This window comes from Grus americana, chromosome 6 (genome assembly GCF_028858705.1).
Source record: "Grus americana isolate bGruAme1 chromosome 6, bGruAme1.mat, whole genome shotgun sequence".
Classification (NCBI taxonomy): Eukaryota; Metazoa; Chordata; class Aves; order Gruiformes; family Gruidae; genus Grus; species Grus americana.
The window spans coordinates 21,030,995-21,051,802 of NC_072857.1; the positions used below are offsets into that span (position 1 = coordinate 21,030,995).

Consider the following 20,808-nt stretch of genomic DNA (forward strand, 5'->3'; position numbering starts at 1 on the left):
ATAGCACCTTTCCTATGAGGACAGGCTGAAAGAGTTAGGGTTGATCGGCCTGAAGAGAGAAAGCTCTGGGGAGACCTTATAGCAGCCTTCCAGTACCTGAAGGGAGCCTACAGGAAAGATGGGCAAGGACTGTTTTACAAGGGCATGGAGTGATAAGACAAGGGGTAATAGTTTTAAATCAAAGGAGGGGAGATTTAGATTAGATATTAGAAAGAAAGTCTTCTCTATGAAGGTGGTGAGGCACTGAAACAGGCTGCCCGGAGAAGCTGTGGATACCCCCTCCCTGGAAGTGTTCAAGGCCAGGCTGGATGGGGCTTTGGGCAACCTGGTCTAGTGGAGGGTGTCCCTGCCCATGGCAGGGGGCTTGGAACTAGGTGATCTTTAAGGTCCCTTCCAACACAAACCATTCTGTGATTATATGATGATTCTATGAATATGCTTTCACAGATGATAACCAGCCACTTCATCTCTTATTTACCTGGTGGCCAGGGAGCTCAAAATAAAGCAGATTATGTAGAGGATATTTAATTTAATCAAACTTATTATATAGGGCATCTTTCTAACATTAAGCTGTATATTTCAGAAATTTAAAATCAAGGGGAAAAAAAAGGATCATTATGTAAAAGAATGCTGCAACAGTAGACAGAGCATTAAGAACATATACAAATTCTACCTTATGACAAACATCAATTGCATCAACGTATCTCTTTCCTTTCAGGTAATTGAAAGCCAGCTTGTATCCTGTAAGTAAAAGGGGGGAAAAAAGGCAACAATTTCAGGTTTTGTATTGAATAATGAAAATATCACAGTCAAATTAATTTTGGTCACCGTATGTTTCTAAAGTTACTGTGTTTGTTTTCTAATAGTCTCTCATCCAAGCTTAGAGAGATCAAAACTTCTACTGAAAGTCACTTCAAGTAGTAAATAAGAGTCCTTTATACACTGACAGCTATGTTTGAATCAAAAGGAGACATTATTCTGGAGAGCGTGTGTTACTACAGAGAATACATAATTTGTCCTCTTTCAATCACTATGGTACCCCACAGAGTTTCTCACTGTGACCTACAATACATTGTCCTCTGTAAAGGCAATTCCATTATTAAAGGACAAAATAAGAAAAAGAAAATCAGGATAGCAAAAACAAACTAGGGAATTAAAATGCTCTTCGGTTCCACTATCAGCAGACCACTGATAAAAAAACCCAACACACAAAATAGCTAAGTCACATAGCAACACAATAGGCTGATACTTTCAACATAAAAGGTACAGCTCAAGTATATCAGCATGGACAAAGATCAGGACTGAGGGAAAAAAGATTTTATGCACGCAATTTCCAAAATTTGAAATTTTATATCTTTCATTTATGAACTTATCCTCACTTGCAAATGAGAATGAGGGATTTGATACCAGTTTATACAGTTTTACTTGCCAGATTCAGTTTTTGTGGCTTTAACCATTTTAGTTTTAATGCATGACAATTCTCACAATGCTGTATGCAAAACTAGAAAACAATGTGCACATAGTACCTTCAATATCATACTCCGACTTTTTGTATGCAAGATCATTCCACAGTTTAATTTCACTGAGGCATTCTCCCATCTAGACACCAAATGATTTTGTGATTTGCTCAATTTCTACCCTCTACAGGGTTTTAAAATAGCAGAAGTCTTGATCTACGTTCTCTACAAACTCAAGAAATCCCACCTTTTTACTATTAAAACTTCTTCTTTCCAATACGTTTTATTTGATCAACTGTAATACCTTAGCCAAGACATTCATGGGTCAGTCTACAGGAGCAAGAACAACTAGTAAAATTACTGCATCCAAACTCAGATATCTACAGATTTTCCCACATAACTTAAGTCAGATTTCTATCAGCCATTTTTATTTCTGTTTTGACATCTGAGTCTTCCTTCTGCTTTGACCCGCCTCATTTTTTGACTCACAGTACACAGGGTAACGTTTAGTTTTGGCAATCCATCCATGCACGTGCATTTTTATATATTTCATTGTATTATAAAAGCAGGGGCTAAATTACAAAATGTCTAGTTCCATTAATAAAACACTAATTTAATCTACAGCTCATATTAGATAAAAATCATGAACCAAACCATTGCAACATCCAGGAGTTACAGTTAAAGAAACAAAGCGTATGGCAGTTCATATGCTTAACAGTTACTATCTTGTTGAAAAAAACACTGGTTTTCCAGTTGATGCCAGAGGCTCTCTCACCTTAACACTAAAAAAAATCTAGGGCACAAAAAAAAAAAAAGTAACAGATTAAAGACCACATTACATATGTATTTTTGAGAGGCCATAAGCATAGCCCAAAACCTGGAACAGAATTCGTGTAAATCACAAACCTTGGGACCTAGAGACAGGCTCTAGTTGTTGAGTATGAAAGGGCATTTTATCCCACGTATCTGTTTCATAAAGGGTTTCCTACATTAAAATAGGCTAAAATATGACAGTTTAGTGTAGACTTCAATTAACCATCCAAACTGAAACTTGATTAGTATCCCATGTTTTCAGTTAACCATCTTTTTTAAACCAGATATATTTAAAGACATTTAAATAACTTATTTTTAAAATCCTTACTCATGTATATAAAACCTTATCCATATAAATAGCTAATTTGTCTGATTATCAAAATAAAATAATTAAATCAATGATCCGCCACCATCAAATATATACTGGTTATTATAAAAGGTTCTCTATTATAAACAGTACATACTGCATGACTATAAATACATTATTAAAAGTACTGTACTTACAGAGAAAGCTGTTCACAAACAACAAACTAAAACAGTTTCAGCCAAAACCTTGTACTAAAACAGTAAGCAGAAACTTCTGACGTATCATAAAGCTGCTACCTCTTGCCATGGGGGCTTTCCAAGTGACTGTTAAGTACACCTTTACACATCTGTGGTTTTTATGTGAAGAAAACCAATGATACTCTATCTCTATGGAAAATTAAAAGCAGTCTTTCCAGTAAAGGGTAGCTGTTTCATTCCCACTGTAGTGTCTGAAATCATACGTATAGGTTATATATACACATACCTATTGTTGGATTCGTTTGGTTTCCATATTTCCAGGCCATCTCATAATTTATTGCTGCATCCTTATATGCTTGTTCCTTTTCCATTATGTATCCCATGTATTCGTAAGCCTTGCAGCATGACTGTAAAATATAAATATTCATTCAAAATTTAGGTAAGCTTACATATAATAATACCGACAGCTTAATTGCTTAAATACTTCAAATCTGTACACCTGGCAAACATAAGTGATACTTGTACTAACTCTGATGACAAGATAGTCTTGATTTAACACACCTGTAATACAAATCAGTTATATGTAAATCTGCACAGCAGCTTCCTAAGTTACTCTGAGTCAAGTACAGAGTTCATCACTGAGGACACTGCAACTACTCCTTCAAAAATGTTCAGAGCCTCCAGAAACCCTGAAGAAACCCCTCTCAGTTAATAACAACCCTACAGCAGCTGCATACCAAGTCCAGCCAGAAAGCATTGTATCTTCCACAAATATTGTTTGTTTCACTTTTTCTTAAAAAGGTATTTTCACAGCCTTATTTTTGGAAACTGTCTTATGTTATAATTTTCCAATTAAAGCTAAAAACAGACACAAATATCCCAAAGGATCATCAACCATTAAATATTTCATTTTGTGTAACTCCAAGTGGCAAGTCACAAGCATCTGAAAAACAGGTTCCAAAACCTATTAAGGACTAGATGAAAATACTAGCTTTACTTATATTACACATTCATATAAATCAATTTAACTCACTCCATAATAAAAGTTAGTATGAAAGATACTGTAATTCATACACAAATCGTACATTTAGTACATGAAGCAGGGGAAGAAAAATATGAAAATGAACAAAACCCTAACTACTGTATAGCCTTACTGTGAAGGGATATTATCATGCTGCCAATAGGTCAAATATTTTCAAGAGAAAAATGAAAATATGCACCTTTTTTACATAGACAGAGCAAAGAAATGCTGATATATAAATTACATTCCATCTTTAACTTCACTATTTCCAACTAGGCTTCCAAAATCTACTGATGAAAAGCTTTCAAATCACAGCATATTGGGATAAGCAGTATGGGAATGCCTGGAAGATGAGGCTAAAAACATATTCTCCCTCTCATTTTTGATAAACAAACAAAAAAGTTCAAAATCAAGACAAATAATCAGTAAGAACCCCCCAATTTCATAGAAACAATCTGCTCACTGGGATCTCACCGACCAAACCTAAGTCTTTTAAAAGAAAAAAAAAATCCACATTACAAGACACTAGGCTTTTATGAAGTTTTCACTCAACATATTTACTTAAACTGTGTGTGTATATATATACACACACACATATATCGTTCAATTCTGACTGCTAAAAATAATCCTAAACTTATTCATCACAATAACATGTTTTCTTAATCTAATCAAATCTTCCAAATTAGAGAATACCACATAAAATATTGTCTTGTGAATTAACAAGATATTTTAAGATCTAAAATATTCAACATCTATTTGTATAGTGCAATTCCTGCTTAGCTGCTTTGCATGCAAGTTGGAGAAGAGTCAGTATCTTTACCGTGCTGTTTTGTTAAGGAACCAGAGTTGCAGACTTCTGATTTGCCATCCTCTTTTCTATCAAGCAGAGCAAGAAAACAAATTACTTGGTAGGCTATGTTTTTAGAGCTGCTTGAGAATTTCTGCAACAAAGCGTAATTTGTGGTATATACCTGCTCAACAGACTATCTGTTTCAAGATGTGTCTTATTTTGGGAGATGACTTATGTTTATCTTCCAGCAGTATGGCTTTTGCAACTTCCCTTGGCCATCTGGACAAGCATGTAACTGACCTTAAGGTAGAATTTTTTCTTAACTAAATGCAAACTCATTTTCTGTAAAAGTGAAATTGAGTACATCCTACTTTAAGAGGCATCTCTGCAGAAGTACATGATACCATTATACCAAGATCTGTTGTAGCTGCCTCTTAATTTTATATTTAGAAATAAAAAGACTGCAAGTTCAAAAAGTCTACCTCTCAAGGAGGTTGCAGCAATGTGACTGAATAATGATCCTTACATTCTGTACTTATGAATTCAGAAAAAGAAATGTACAGCATCATGTCCTTTTCTTAAGTAAAACTCTGCACTATAAACAGTATCCTGAAGCGGCAGCATACGATCTATGAAAGGCCAGCCTATTTATTGGATGTGCCTCATGTGAAGGCAAGTGAAGTGCATAGATGCAGAATGCTGGGCAGTTTGCCTGCTTAGAAACCCTGAGGTAAAAACATTAGAGCTTGTCCCCAGACAAGCAACCAGACAGTATCTTCACAGCAGAGGATTAATACTAGCATGAAAAAAATAATCCTATATAGTAGCAGGCTTATGAACATAAATTTTTAAAAACATTTTAAGATATGAAGATAACATCTCTTCATCTCTGACATTCCATAAACACCTTAAGCTTCTAGTGTTACCACAGCTAAAACTTGCATAAGTTATAGAATATGAATAAAAATGACCAAACAGCATTCACAGGTTTGTTTACTACCCTCCAGTGTAAAATTGCTGGTTTCCTGGCTTGTTTTGGTCTACTTATTAATAAGTGAAATACCAGGCAATTGGAAGAAGAAATACATTTTGAAATCATGTTTCAGAGGAAAACTAAACATTTAGATGAATTAAAATAGAAGGTTAGTAAGGTTACTTTTTATGCACACTTACCCTGTTATGACGAAGGCATCGTTTTAATAATTCACCTGCCATATCATATTTTGCAGATTGAATATATATATCTGCAAGCAGAAGCCAACTCTTTTCAAACTCCTCTGCATCAATAGGATTCCAGCTCATTTTTGAAATCCGTTTTAACTGATTTCTGGCTCGTGGAGTCTGTTTTAAGATCATGTAGGCTGTGGCCATTCCCAGAAGTGCTGGTATATGATCCTTCTGCAGTAAAAAGTATAGTAACTGCTTGGTGCTTTTTTATTTTGCTTTTAACATTTTTTTTAAAATTAAGACTTTCACCAGGTATCTGAAAACTAAACTAAAAGCTAAATCTCAGGAAACAGAGATAGAACATCCAATCTTACAAACATGTTTTCCATCTAGTGCTATGATTATTTCTGTAAGACTAATAATGATAAACACCACATTAAATAATTAAGAGGCTGAATATAAGTTTGGGCTCAAAACAATCTTCTTCAGGCTCAGGAAACACTGAAAGCATCCACAGGTATTTCATCTCAACAAGAAACATTCTGATACCACTAAGATATATCCTTTTGATACACAAATAAATACTTCAGATAGAAACTGAACTCACTTGAAGTTACAAGTGGTATTTTCTACTGTTAGAAGTGCCTGTCAAATGTCAGTAACAGGGACACTGATTCCTACTACTAGGTGTGCAGCTCCTAAAAATGTATGTCTAAACTGCCTGTATTCAAAAGATACAGATAAACAACTGGATTCTTAAAAGCCACCATTTTATGCAAGAACCTCAAGCAAGCAGTAAGAAGTGCAGGAGTAAGTATGATTTTTAAAATCCTGCCTTTACTAGCACAGGGTATAGATGAGAATGGGGCTCATATCCCAAAATTTCTTCCTAAATGCAGAGTAGTTCTATGAGCAGCTAACTTAAAAACCTCTTTCTCCCCCTCAGTATTCCTGACTTACTAAAAAAAAAAATAAATTCTTTCACAATGATCAGCTCATCCCTCCTCTCCCTGAACAGTCTCACCTAGCATGGATCAATAACTTCTGAAGTGTGAAGAGATTAAAGCTCTATATTTTATGTAACCCTGAAGAGAAGACTAAATAGACTGGAGCATTCTTCCTGGTGGAACTGTGTTACCATGTGAAGAACATTTAATATTCACAGGACCTCAGAACAATTCCAAGCAGGGCAGGGAAGCCAGTACTGGAGGCAGAGGGACACGTTTTTGTGATTCTCAGAACTGCCTTACACACAAGATAAGCATCAGTATACTGAGCTCTGACAAGAAGCAGTTTAGCACACAGTTAATGGGTAGTAGTAATTTAAGTACTTCTTGGCATTCTGATGAACTGTGTCTACATGTGCTTAAATAAAAATCAGTCGAAAGGTGCTGGTAACAAAAGTATCCGTTATTAATCCTAAAGCTAATGACTACAAGTAGCTATAAAATAATGAAGATTTCTATCAAAAGATTAATTTTGAACAGATGGATAATCTTGCCCTGGAATCTAAATTCTGTCAAATTGCCATGAAGAACATGAAGGCAGCTGATATTTAATTGTTTTTGCTTACAGAATGAAGGTATTGTATAGACTTTTGTCATCAGGCATGCTGCTGGCAACACTGGAAATTGAAAGCAAACCCAGCAACTCAAACCAAATGGCCAGTTATTGAAATGAGAATAGGCTATGTTAGCATTTAGTTGAGTTATAAATTTGCAATCCAGTTGAAAACTTCTAAAAGTTATGTAACCAATTTTTTTTCCCCAAATTTTATAGAAAATATTTTTTAATAGGAAAAAAACCCCTTAGAGCAAATAGCACTAACACATGCCACAATTCCTGAATGTAAACTGCAAGACTAGTTCGAAAAATGTTCAAGTGTGAAAGAGAAGACTGAGGAAATGAGACAGGTTACTAACCTCAGCCACTACTATTTCAGTGAAAGTGTTCAGTGCTCGTTCAACACTTGATTTTTGTTTGGTAGCCATGAGACAGTAATTTTCCATGATTCGCAGTTGAATGTGACCCTGAATAGTCTGAGGCTTGAGTTCCTTCAGAAGATTTTCTGCTGTTCTTACAGCCAACTGCACAGACTCCTGCTTCTCTGTTGAATTACTGTTATCAGAAAGAAGTGTTTGTAAAAGCTTATTTTTTTAATATACACTGAATTAATTAGAAGTTAGTACCAATTACATGCTAAAGGCATGCCATTTTGTACAAGTCAGCTCTGTTATATAGGCATTCTACATTGATTCTCTTCTATAACAGCAGTTCCAACCTAACAAGCTTTTAACAACACTTCAAGTGACCAGGATTCCAGATAAAGTCTTCTATATTTTCTGCTTGAGACTAACTTACTACAGTCTAAGATGGTCTCTCACAATATAGTAAGTAGAATATTCAAAGCATTAGATGAGCACAAAGTTCTAGCAATTTAAATTAAGGCAAATTAAGGGCAGCAGAGGAAGAGGATGACAGACGAACCCAAGCAGTATTTATTTCATTCACTTACCCTATGTCAGCATCCAAATTTTCAAAGACTTCACCACCCACAGTTTCATTATCTGGGTTCAAACAAATTTCAATCATGTTGTAGACTGCATTCTGTCCCCAGTCACTGTCCTTTCGAGCTTTATTAAAATGCCGGAGTGCATCATTTGGTTCACCTGTATACCTAGACAGATAATTAAAATATTTAAAGCTGGGCAAGTAAAATTCACTGTCTCAAATCCCACCCAAACCCCAAGAAGAAACCCAAGTATTTAAAAAACAGATGACACTTGCACACACCGATCATACAAGGTTTGAATAGCACACATACTATTGCAAGGAACTTGCTTTTGCAGACTACAAACAGTCTAATAAATTCTAAAATTTGAAAATAAGTAATATTGTATTATTGAACCAGCATGAATATCCCTTTTAACAAACAGGAAATATGAAAGATGTATGAGAGAGAGAGAGAGAGAGAGACAAAATAGCTTCATTTTAGGAGATAATTGGAAAGTATTTCAGAAGAGAAAAGGAGACCTTTCCTAAAAATCTTAGTACCTTAAGTAATTAGGAAAGTAGTGCTATATTACTTATCACTTATCAAACTATTTAAATACATACTACATAACCAAATGAGCCTTATCTTAATTATAACTGAAAGTACCAAAGATACAGTCCTTTGCAGTAGTGAAATCCTGGTTCAAGCTTTGTTCTGGAAGAATGTTTTTCAGCCATTAAAAGAAATCTTGGGACTTCTTCTAGTTTTCCAGCTCTTCTTAACAGATCAATTAATCGTGAGAGAGTTGCATAGTTATCTAAATATACAAATAATTAGGACACCGTAATTCTAGCTATTTGCTGTATGAATAGCTTAAACACCCTGACTTTTCTTTTTCACATATGAAAAAGATATGGTGTAATACATCAGTCATATTACATAGAAACCACAGATACAAGAATGAAGATACCAAGTGATACTTGCAATACTTCTATAAAACCCTGTATAAAGATAAGTATAAATGTACTTCATTTTCAAAAGCACTCAAAAACGTTTGCTGTACTCTCATGACTTCTTTCGTAAAGTCCACTAGAAAGCTTTACATTCGTTATAGTACAAATTAAGTAATTTCAGTAGCTTTCTCTCTGGTCATGATTTGCAAATTGCTAAAAGAAACTTATTCCTGTCTGAGACAAGTTTCCTTTATTAATCTTGAAATAAAACACTAGCTTTGTGTTCATGCACTTGATATCTTAAACATAAAAGAAAGTGCTTTACAGTTACAGGTAAATAACACCCTAGCTACATTTAGCTTGAGGTAAACAATACACATTACACTGTAGCAAAGTAAATTACTGTATCTATAAGAAATCATTTTCTCATCGTCCCCTACAATAGCTTTATGTTTTTATATACAGTAAGGGTTTAGTATCCACTACATTTAAAATAGCACATTTCTTTTTAATTAAAAAAATACTTTAACAAAGTATTTTTTAGATATTTATTCCTCTATCTCATTAGAGCTACGGATGAGAAAGAATTAAAAATATCACTGCTAAATGTTCACCTGGCTTGCGTTCTAGGAGCTGCTGGAAATGAAAGACAGCTTGTTCATAATCTTGCTTCCTGAACATGAGATCAGCCATCATCTACAATATTGACCAATTCAGAGAAAACAAAACAAAATTGTGGTTTATAATGAATTCTAGTTCTGGGAGCTGCAACTACAGCTTTAAAATGCTGCAGGAATTGCACAAGTAGTAAACTGAGTCGGGTTTTTCATTACTCCCTGGAAAACAAACACTATAGACAGACACGTAGGATAACAATGAGCAGGTACAGGCTCATATCTCAATTTTTCACTTAAGGTAGAAATTAAAAGAGAATAAACCACTTTGATGTACCTTTCAAATACGTTTGGTTTTACTTGCATAGTTTTACTCCTGATTTTATTTTCCATACATGCAGATTAAGCACATAGAAAAGCAAAGTTACTTTTAAGTTACAGAAAAAGAAAGACGATAGCCCGCTTCAGCAGTGGAAATAAAACAAATTATTTCAGTTTCTCTCCACCGAGAAGTAGCTAATAAATAGCTTTAATAACATATGTTGAGTGCTATTACCCCTGTACTTGCACCATACTAGGTTAAATTCCAGATGTTAGACTGCTGTGAGAAAATAAATTATTCCCATCTTAAAATCATTTTGCTCCTAAAGTGTTAAAGCAAAAGTTGCTCAGTCTGACCTGTCTTTTAAGCCAAGAATTATACAAGTCCTGAACAGAGAATCTGCAGCTGTGATTAAAAATAGTTAAGTAGGAATATGATTAACTATGATTGTATAAGGATGCAAAACCACCTTAAGTACACAGTTCTTTTCTTCTGGAATTTTTTTTTAGATATTTGCTTTAATGTTACTGTACTGAAAAAATAATTCTTCCCTGACCATTAGTCAATTGTTAATAGAACACACGCTAAGCCATGTTTTAGTCAATCTTACCACTACTACTTTTTCCTCTACTAGTACTTTTAAAGACAGTTTTGCATTGAGATAGAACAAAGGCTATGATTGCTAGAAACTTCATATTGAATCAATATCTACCATAAACAGAAAAACATTTAGCTGCAATGGATTTTTCACATTTTTTTTTTTAAATCAGAAGCTGTAAGCTTTCTTAAAAGTACTATTTTATGGATCCATCACTTTGCAGACACACAAACCTCAAAAAACTTCTGATACAGAATTAGTATAATAGCACATACCATTGTTGCTGCTTCATTATCTTGGTCATTCTTCAGTAATAAGGAGCACTGATGTTGACAGGCATCAGTATCATCTTGTGCAAGATATAAACGTGCAAGTTCCAACATCGCCTGTAGATTAAAAGATTTAACTATATGTAACTCAAAGATAAAGAAAGCTGGTTCAGGTTTTGAAGTATTAACCTGAGATTTCAGTGCCTCAGGGAAAATTTATTTCTCTTCTAAAGAGAGCGCCTTCTCCGTGGTTTCCTGTGGGCTCTTGGTCAAGTAATTTAATTAATTTCCATTCCTATTCCCTCACCTTAAAGCACAAAATTTTTTTTCTTCACAGGGATATTCTGGAGGTAGAAAAAGCAGAGCTGCTCAGACAGTATGGCTTTGAAGACTACAGTATTTTGGTAAGAATAATTTTCTTGGAAAAAAGACCAACGTAAATGCAAGTAGTTTTAAATTCATTGAGAGAAGCAAATACCTGATTTACATTCACCAATTAGTTTTGGTGTGTAAGCAAATTCCAGCAGAAACAGTTTTCTTATTTGCATTTCCAAACCTACCACATTAAGACTCTGCGCAGATCCGTTTCTGAGACCCAACGGCAGAATAAATATTACCAAACTGAAATGTAGCTAAGCATGCATCCTTAAAGCTGAAGTCCCATCACAGACTATTAAAAAAAAGAAATGCCACAGAAAAGTTTATAGACACAAGAGCTACCAAGATTTAACCAAGTTCCCATTGAAGCAAATGGGAGTTAAACCCATCACAAAGTAAAATTAGCAGTAGACAAACAGTAAACAAATGTCACGCCTGCTTAATTTTAAACGGTGTTTTGATTTTGTTTTCAAAAAGGAGACGTTTATAATTGCATCGCGATTCTCTCTCTAGTTACACTCGTGAAAGGCACTCCTGAGTCAAAACAGTGTTTTGAACGTCTTGTTCAGGATATGAAGGTGACTTGCATAATATTTAACAACTGTTTTCTTCCTACTTCCTGTTATTTACATATTCAAACATTAGTATATAATTCTGAAACAGAAAGGCAAGTAGGTAAGCACTGAAGTGATATGGAGATAGCATGCACGTAAGAATTTTAATTATGAAAGCTTTCTCCAAGCCACTATTCTTATGTGCACAATACAGTGGAAGACCGAAAAGCAGTCTGCTGGTCAAGGAACTCTTCCTGCCTTGGGCAAGTTGGAGAAGAATGCCAGTTAAACTGGACTTCTATACTAGATTCTATTGACTGGAAGTGGTCTTTAAATTTTCAACTCTAACCCAAAAAATAATGATACTGTGAAATGATGTGCTTGATGCAATCTGTGATCCACTTCAAGTCTGCATCTGGAAACTGCATTGCCTCTTACCAGGTCATAGAAATGAGGTAGGGTATTACCTACCAGATTTAGCTATGTAAAACACAACACAACACAAAACCCTTATGACATGGGCTGCAATTTCTTCACGTTTAGCTGAATAATTTGTTTAATGCAACATTTCAAATCTGGTTTGGGTTACTTTGGCTAGAATACAGGAGATTTTGTTCTGATGAAATAAGGTACAGATAGCTTCAAAGGATTTTCAATACTCCCATGTATAATTTTAAGGAAAGTAAATTCTGTGAAGACATCAAGAAATATAACAGCTCAAATTTGTATGTTGTCATCTAAAAGAATTCAATTCCAACCTTGTACTAGCAATGTTTTTAAAAATGAAGGGAAGAAAACAAGTTCAAATCTACTGAAACTACAGAAATAGAGTGAGATGACTTTTATACTAGTTGTGGGTAACAAAGTATTTTGCAGGGAACAAGCTCTCAATCAGAAATTCAGTTTTAGATTTTCTAAGATGTCATTGTATTCTGCATTGCCAGTGAAGTAGGATTAAAGCTACTTTCTGATAGGACACGGGTTAATGGCTTTAAACAGAAAGAGGATAGATTTAGATTAGATGTTAGGAATAAATTCTTCATTATGAGGGTGGTGAGACACTGAAACGGGCTGCCCAGAGAAGCTGTGGATACCCCCTCCCTGGAAGTGTTCAAGGCCAGATTGGATGGGGCTTTGGGTAACCTGGTCTAGTGGAGGGTGTCCCTGCCCATGGCAGGGGGGTTGGAACTAGATGATCTTCAAGGTCCCTTCCAACCCAAACCATTCTATGATTCTATGAAAGTAAAAATCTCCAGTTAAGTGCATCTAAGAGATGCTCAGTACAAATGTCAGTGCATAGCACATCTTGTAACAATGGGAATCTCTCAATAGTATGATTTTAGCAAGAATTGACAGGAAATGCCATGCTGGTATTTCAGTACTGGCATGAAAGAAAAAAAGATTAGGGGTTTGATACTGAATTACTGGGAAGGCATACCACAAAAGCTATAGCTGTACCTGGACTATGACAGGCAGTTTCCTCGCTCTTAATGGTAGAATGGGGAATCCACTCTCCTTTGAATATTTTAAGGATGTTTTTACTTTACCCCTCTCCCAATTTATTTTTATTCTCCTTCATCTTTCTTACAAGATGCCTTGAGGAAAGCCTGTCTCGAAGATGCTGAAATTGCAGACTTAGGAAGGACCTAGATTCTTGAAACCGTAACCTACAAGTTCAAGTATTAAAATCAGGTGATGTGCTGATAATTTAGCAGCTGATGAATCTGACAACAGTGCACTAAGAGGCAGCAAAATAAGAAGTCTTCACATACACCTAAATATACTGCACACTTATGCTAGAAAATCATGGAAGTTTGACAAAAAATATATTTATTTTTAATCTAAAAAACCCCACTAAAGTTGACAATTAATTTTGGTGCTCATAATAAATTTCTTAGCCTTTCTCTTCTCCTCTAAAACCCAGGGCTGTGACAGGAGAAGAAGGAAGAGGGGGATAAAAATAAGTTCAAGTTTACCAGCATTTATCAACAGGCAGAGATTTGTGGGAAAGAGACACTGCAGGGAAGAGAGAAGCAGTGCAATAATCACTGCTCAACAACAGCAACATTTTGTGACTAAAATTGGAATTCTACCAAGTCCAGATAAAAGTCTAAAACTGCTAAAACAAATACAAAAGAGAAAGAAATTGTCTGTGTTGACTAAAATCACTGAGACTTCATTCTAGAGGACAGGCAACAAGCAAGATTGAAACAATCTCCATCATTACCGTGCCACACCTAACATGTCCTCAACTGGTACAGGAGACAGGCTCACTATATGATCTAATGGACAACTCAGGTGCATGCAGACCACCACTTGAATCAGGAGTTGGTGTAAGAGATAGAAATTAGCAGTATGTACAACTATTTTATGATAAGCAGCGAAGGGGAGAAAGTTCAAGGCTCTATGTATATCATAAAGCAGAAATAATTGCAAACAGATTTCTACACTGTGGATAATTGGAAAAAATGTATTACTAGATATCAAAACAGAATGGAAAAACAACGCAAAATAGTCAGAGGGAGAACTGACCTTGTTATCAGTTTCACAGTGAACAAGAGCTTCTTTGTAAAATTTAATTGCTTTTTCATAGTTTCGCTGGGTTGTAGAATGTTTTGCAATCTCAGCACAAATTTCAGCCGCTAACTGTTTCTGTGCAGGAACTGCATCCAGCTGTTCTATTTGAGCCCGTTTAAGCACTCTGGCTTGTAATTCCCGAGCCTAGTGTGGGGAAAGGAATGAACAGTCAAAAATTTTCAGAGGAATCAATTTTATATTATCTACTTTAAAATAACGTAATTAAATTTTTAAAAGGTTCCATAAGCACACTACGCATTTTATAGATGAAAATCCCCAAAATAATAAAAAGGTGGGTAAAAATGTCTCAACTATGAAACACATCAATGAAAATAAGCAAGACAAACTCCCCCTCAATCTCTGCCCCTCAACAACCTGTCTCAAACTGCCTTGCTTCCTCAAAATTTACATTAAAGCTCTGCTGAAAAGCAACATAGTGTTCAACACTTTCAAGATGGAATCCCAATACACTTTTTCTAAAATACTCCTTATGACAACTAGATGCCAATCAAATAATGTATCATCTACACTTTATAGAACATAATTTTGAGATAATCATACCTACAACATCTTATGAAACTTAAATAGAACATTAAAGCAAAAAGCCAGGGAGGCTTGCTTCCCCAAAATTCACATCTGGGATAAAAGTGAGGACATTGCAAGCTTTTGTAAGTTTTTTGTTTTCCCCTTTACCTGTTGTAATGAAACAATAGCTTCATCAATCTTCTCCATTTTGCTGTAAATTTTTGCCAGAAGCACCTGGTAACGTCCATCTTGCATCAGAGAAGACAATTCATTAACTATAAGAATTATATTAAACATGATTCTTGTAAGAACTGATCCTTGTAAAGTCAAAGAAAGATGACATACTTCAGGCATTAACTTAAATGAAAAGTTCACAACTTAATCTTACGTATTTAGGATTGTGATTTGACTCAGTGTGGTGTTAGCAGGCAGAATAAAACTTTACAACCTACAAAACAGAATGAGATTTAAAGCCAAAGGAATACAAAAAAAAAAAAAAAAAAAAATCGACCATCTAGTCTATTTGCATTCTCAGGAATATGAGAGAAAAGCTTTTGATTTAAGTGAACAGGAAATAAAGCCACTCCTGACATTTCTTGTCTAAATCCTCCTCAAAGTCAATGAAAAATGTCCAGATTGATCCAATGAGTAATTGTGACTTGCTATTCTAAATCAGAGATTAGGTCACGTAGCCAACCATGTAAGACCATTCCTTCCAGTACGTTTCCTATATTTCATTTTTCTTTCAAAAAGACATTTTAGCATTTCTAAAAAAAGATACTAAACTGTTCAATAATTTTTCCAATCAGCCAATGAGACAGACTTTTTTTCCATGTAGAGAACACGTGTATATCAAAGACCTAGAAAAAGGATACTGACTTACATACTTTTTGCTTCAATATAAGATGGAAGAGAAGATTTTAAAGTACATGGGACAAACTGTATTTACTGCTAATTTATCTTTCCACACTAGAAGATCAAGCTGACTTGAGCATGATTATTAAATTAGCCAGATCTTCAAGGGCTTAACTGAGACAGGAATATAATGTTAAAACAGAGGATTTTTTTCAGTAAGAAGTAAACAAGATAGAAAACCAACACTCCCCTACACAGTATGAAAGACTAGTAGAATAGTGACATGAGACTATAGGGACTACTAATAAGACTTGATAATACCAACTGTTTCTGTATTCAGATAGCCACAAAAGTTAACAAATATAATTAAGCCACTGCAAAAAGATATCCTTAATTAAGGGTATAGCTCAATAGCTCCCACTAAACACCTTAAAAATTCTTAATTGCCTTTTAACAAAACAAAAAAAAAAGGAAAAAACCCAAGAATTCTAGCTTTGTGAGTACATATTCCTAACACGTACAAACAGACATCTTCAACCAGTGCAATCTCTTTGCTTTGAAGGATACTGGGTAGGATTTACCACCTAAACAACCCTTCCCTAACAGCAGGAATGACTCATCTATACTTGATCAATTCAGAATCAGAACATTTGTTAACACAGAAGAGAAAGAATCTTGCATATGTGGAGCTGTGCTATTGTATTTACTGACTCCATCTATCACAGATGTTCCAAGTTTAAAAGTCTTAGCAAAAGCATCTTTAAATATAAGTGAAGTTTATTTTAGAACACATTTCTCATTTACCACTTAATAGTTTCCTATGTTTTATACTTCACAAAAGTTTATATGGAACTTATTTATTCCTTAGAATGGAATCATAGAACGGTTTGGGTTGGAAGGGACCTTAAAGATCACCTAGTTCCAAGCCCCCTGCCATGGGCAGGGACACCCTCCACTAGACCAGGTTGCCCAAAGCCCCATCCAACCTGGCCTTGAATGCTTCCAGGGAGGGGGTATCCACAGCTTCTATGGGCAACCTGTTCCAGTGCCTCACCACCTTCACAGTGAAGAATTTCTTCCTAATATCTAATCTAAACCTACCCTCTTTCTGTTTAAAGCCATTACCCCATGTCCTATTGCTACATGCCCTTGTAAACAGTCCCTCTCCATATTTCTTGTAGTCACCCTTCAGGTACCGGAAGGCTGCTCTAAGGTCTCCCTGGAGCTTTCTCCTCTCCAGGCTGAACAACCCCAACTTTGTCAGCCTGTCTTCATATCATGCAGAAAACACAAACAACAATAGAAATTGTATGTTTTGCTGTAAATTAATAACATTCCTACCAGGCTCATGATCTAAAGCTTGATGAAGTACTTTTTCTGCCTTTTCATACTGCTTCAGTTTCATCAAAAGCTCAGCCAAATCATAGCAAAGGAAATTCTGTTGACCACTTCTCAACGCAGCCTCATAGTAGCTGATGGCCTAAAAGGAAGAAACAAAAGTCTGAGTATTGTTTAAAGATAACCACCTTGTTACTTAGGTATTTAATGACATACTGCTTAGAGTTTTATCTATTTTCTTCTCTTCTCTTGTAACCAAGTAATTTCTAATAAATACTATATTAAAAAGATGTTCTTTAGTTGCAAGTACAGGCTTCCAAAAATGTAATGCCAAATTAACGATAAAATAAAATAACTGGAGCCTGCATTTTGATAAACAGGCACTTACATAGCCTAACCACATCATCACATTCTATCTTTGACAGGACCACTGTCAATTAAACTATGTTTTCATTAGCTACTGAAGTTGTATAATTCCAGTTAGACTGGAGTTAGAAAGTTCTGTTTTACTGTATACAAAGAACAAATATTTTCCCAAAGTCTACCTGCAAAACAAAGATAAAAAAGTAATGAAAAGTTGAAAAATACCAACTAAGCATAATTTAATAGAAAGGAGTTTTCACTCTTTGCATTTTTAAACATAAAAACTGGCAATCCTATCAATTAAAAATGTCAAATATCTACCTAAGAAAAAAAAAAAAAAAAGCAGTGTTCTGGATCAATAATCTATTATTCCATAACTCTAAGGAAAAAAAGCCCCAAACAAAAAACCAACCACACTTCAAAATAACAACTTAAATAGGATGTTACTTTTCTAAATAAAGGGAAAAATGAGAACTGGAATTATGTTGAAGAGTTACATTTCCAAACTGAATTGGAAATATTTCATTAACTTTTATTGTTTTAAAATAGAATATGTTTAAACATGTATAATAATGGACATATCAGGCAGGTTACCTATTTAGGCTTAAGCATCCTTAGGATAATATAGCTGAAGTCTCAAATTAAAAAATTAAAATCCATAACACACCCATCATCATATAGATTACAAGTTTTTCTACAGCAACTCTAAGAACCCTCACAGTACATTGGATTATTATACACCCAAAAAAGTTCTGAACTATCATGGAGCAAGATAGGACTCATATACTGAGCTGCTTCTAATATTGACCTAAACAGAAGCATGTTTAATCTAATATTGCAAACAAAACACAATTTGGACACACACTCCAGTAGTGTGTGGTTGTCCAAATAAAGTAATTTGCTCCTGCAAGTTTTTCCCAAACATTTTCTTCTGTTCTTCCTACAATAAGAAGTTAAAGCCTCTATAACTACTCTATTAGCCAATGTTAAGGTTAGGAGATGTAACAAGGCTGGGTTAACGGAGAAGTAATTAAACATGGTTTTGAGTGCAGGCTCAAAACCACATAAACTTCAAGTCACCAGAACTACAATTCACCAGATTTATATCCACCAACATGTAACTGTGCCTTTGATCAGGTATTTTGAATTTGAACTACAAATTTAGTTTCAGTATAAAAAGACTATTTAGTGGTTTAAAGTGAAAGGCTTCCTTCTATCCAACCTGAAAACAGTGAAAATGCAGTTGACTAATCACATTACACATACGCAAGAACTCTCATATGTCACAAATATAAAAACTGTATATTCCCTGGAACAATACACTGAATATTTCACATTCAACGTGATAAAAAAAGAAATCTGTAGTGGGATTTCTATGCAACAGAACTCCCCAGTCACTGCTTGGTCATCAATTGTCTTCCTGAAAAAAAATTTGCTACTAAATAGACATACTCAGAAGATGGAGAACCTTTGAGTTTACTCCATGGAGCCAACACCACGTTTCTCCTTAGGCAACCTTCTGGCACAATGGTAATAAACATGCAATTTTAAACAGATAAGATGATGGCATATTAGTATGTTGCTTGAAAGAGTCTGTGCAGTATCATTTATCTAAGCTAGTAATACGCAAACTCAGACTGGAACCTTCAATCAGTATTAAGCCTGACAAGAAGTAATAACAAGAGCTAGTAGTCCTGTCCTGAATCCAAAACAGAAAATAGATTTCATAGAATCTTAGAATGGTTTGGGTTGGAAGGGACCTTAAAGATCACCTAGTTCCAAGCCCCTTGCCATGGGCAGGGACACCCTCCACTAGACCAGGTTACCCAAAGCCCCATCCAGCCTGGCCTTGAATGCTTCCAGGGAGGGGGTATCCACAGCTTCTCTGGGCAGCCTGTTCCAGTGCCTCACAACCCCCACAGTAAACAATTTCTTCCTAATATCTAATCTAAATCCACCCTCCTTCAGTTTAAAGCTATTACTCTTCATCTTATCGCTACACTCCCTGACAAAAAGTCTCTCCCCATCTTTCCTGTAGGTCCCCCTTATGTACTGGGAGGCTGCTATAAATGGTCTCCCCAGTGCCTTCTCTTCTCCAGGCTGAACAACCTAAACTCAAGCTCGAGATTTCTGTATGTAAGCACTAAGGGTACAATCACACCACTTCCCCAGCATTACAGCCCCGCTTGCTTCCTTTCCAGGCTGTCCCAAACTACTTTCTTCCCTTCCTAATCCTGTGCAAGGGCCACAGAGGTGACTGACCAGGTATTTTGAAGAGGATCTACAAACTTACTTTTAGGATAAAAAGTCCGTTTTGCACTTTAAAGTGAAATGCTGCTTCTACTCAACCTGAAAACAAAATCAGGCAAAGCCCACATGTTGACAATAATGGACACAATTCTTAATTGCCTAATAGAGAATTTATAGAATACCTTTGAATAGTTATGTGTTTTGACTAGGGCTTTTCCAATTTTACTTGCTAAAGCAGGATCTTTGGGATTTTTCTTCAAGGCCTGCTCGTAGACTTCTATGGCTTCATCAGGCTTCAACAGTAAGAGATAAAAACACAGAAGTCAAGGATTAAGATAAAAAGTGTATGAAGAAAACAAAATCTAGTAACACCTGCTGGAATGACTGTCAAGTACTACTGATTCATAAACTACAATACTTCTGAGAGAACAATGGTCGCTATGAAATTGCAGGAAGTGTAAATTCCACATAAATTTACATTTCCATGCTAAAACAGAATGTGGAAAACAGTTGGCAAACAAATGAGTTTGAATTAACCTGATTCTTTGTCCACTGAAATTTCTCTATTATTTTCTAAACATCTCTAACTTCTTTCTGAATTTAGTTTAGCTCTCACTTTAGATTTTTGTTAGTCTTATGGGTCAGTGTTCATTTAAATAAAATTCTCTCCTTGACTTTCACTCAGTCAGTTATTAGAGGAAACACATTTTCAAAAGCTTTTTCTTTGAACTTAGAACAGTTACATTTGTAGCCAATAATTACATTTTTTTACATCCTAAAGCAGTTTCTGTTTGCCAACTACCAATCAATAAGAGTCAACATACTACATTGTCTCAACTTGCCAAAACCAACAAATGACTCAATCATTCTATTCATCTGTAGCAAGCACTTACCTCTTGAATATTCATGTACGCATCACCAAGAAGAAGAAAAGTATGAGCACTTGGCAGTTTTTCTACTAGGTCT

General features: G+C 35.3%; 1 protein-coding gene across 9 annotated transcripts in view; it reads right to left on the reverse strand.

Annotated features, from left to right (window-relative positions):
• Positions 1-20,808, reverse strand: part of TTC21B (tetratricopeptide repeat domain 21B) — a 44,063-nt gene that overhangs the window by 4,955 nt on the left and 18,300 nt on the right. For 7 of the 9 annotated variants that reach the window (XM_054830274.1, XM_054830272.1, XM_054830278.1 and 4 more), the window contains 13 exons: positions 20,736-20,808; positions 20,025-20,135; positions 17,233-17,371; positions 15,205-15,311; positions 14,467-14,655; positions 11,009-11,119; positions 9,814-9,895; positions 8,913-9,063; positions 8,268-8,429; positions 7,675-7,870; positions 5,759-5,983; positions 3,061-3,181; positions 674-741 (listed from right to left, as the gene is read on the reverse strand). In XM_054830274.1, coding sequence (XP_054686249.1) covers positions 674-741; positions 3,061-3,181; positions 5,759-5,983; positions 7,675-7,870; positions 8,268-8,429; positions 8,913-9,063; positions 9,814-9,895; positions 11,009-11,119; positions 14,467-14,655; positions 15,205-15,311; positions 17,233-17,371; positions 20,025-20,135; positions 20,736-20,808 — 1,735 coding nt within the window. Of the gene's footprint in view, positions 1-673; positions 742-3,060; positions 3,182-4,615; positions 4,672-5,758; positions 5,984-7,674; positions 7,871-8,267; positions 8,430-8,912; positions 9,064-9,813; positions 9,896-11,008; positions 11,120-14,466; positions 14,656-15,204; positions 15,312-17,232; positions 17,372-20,024; positions 20,136-20,735 lie in introns of those variants that run through there. The other 2 variants (XR_008577673.1, XM_054830273.1) reach the window with 2 other exon arrangements.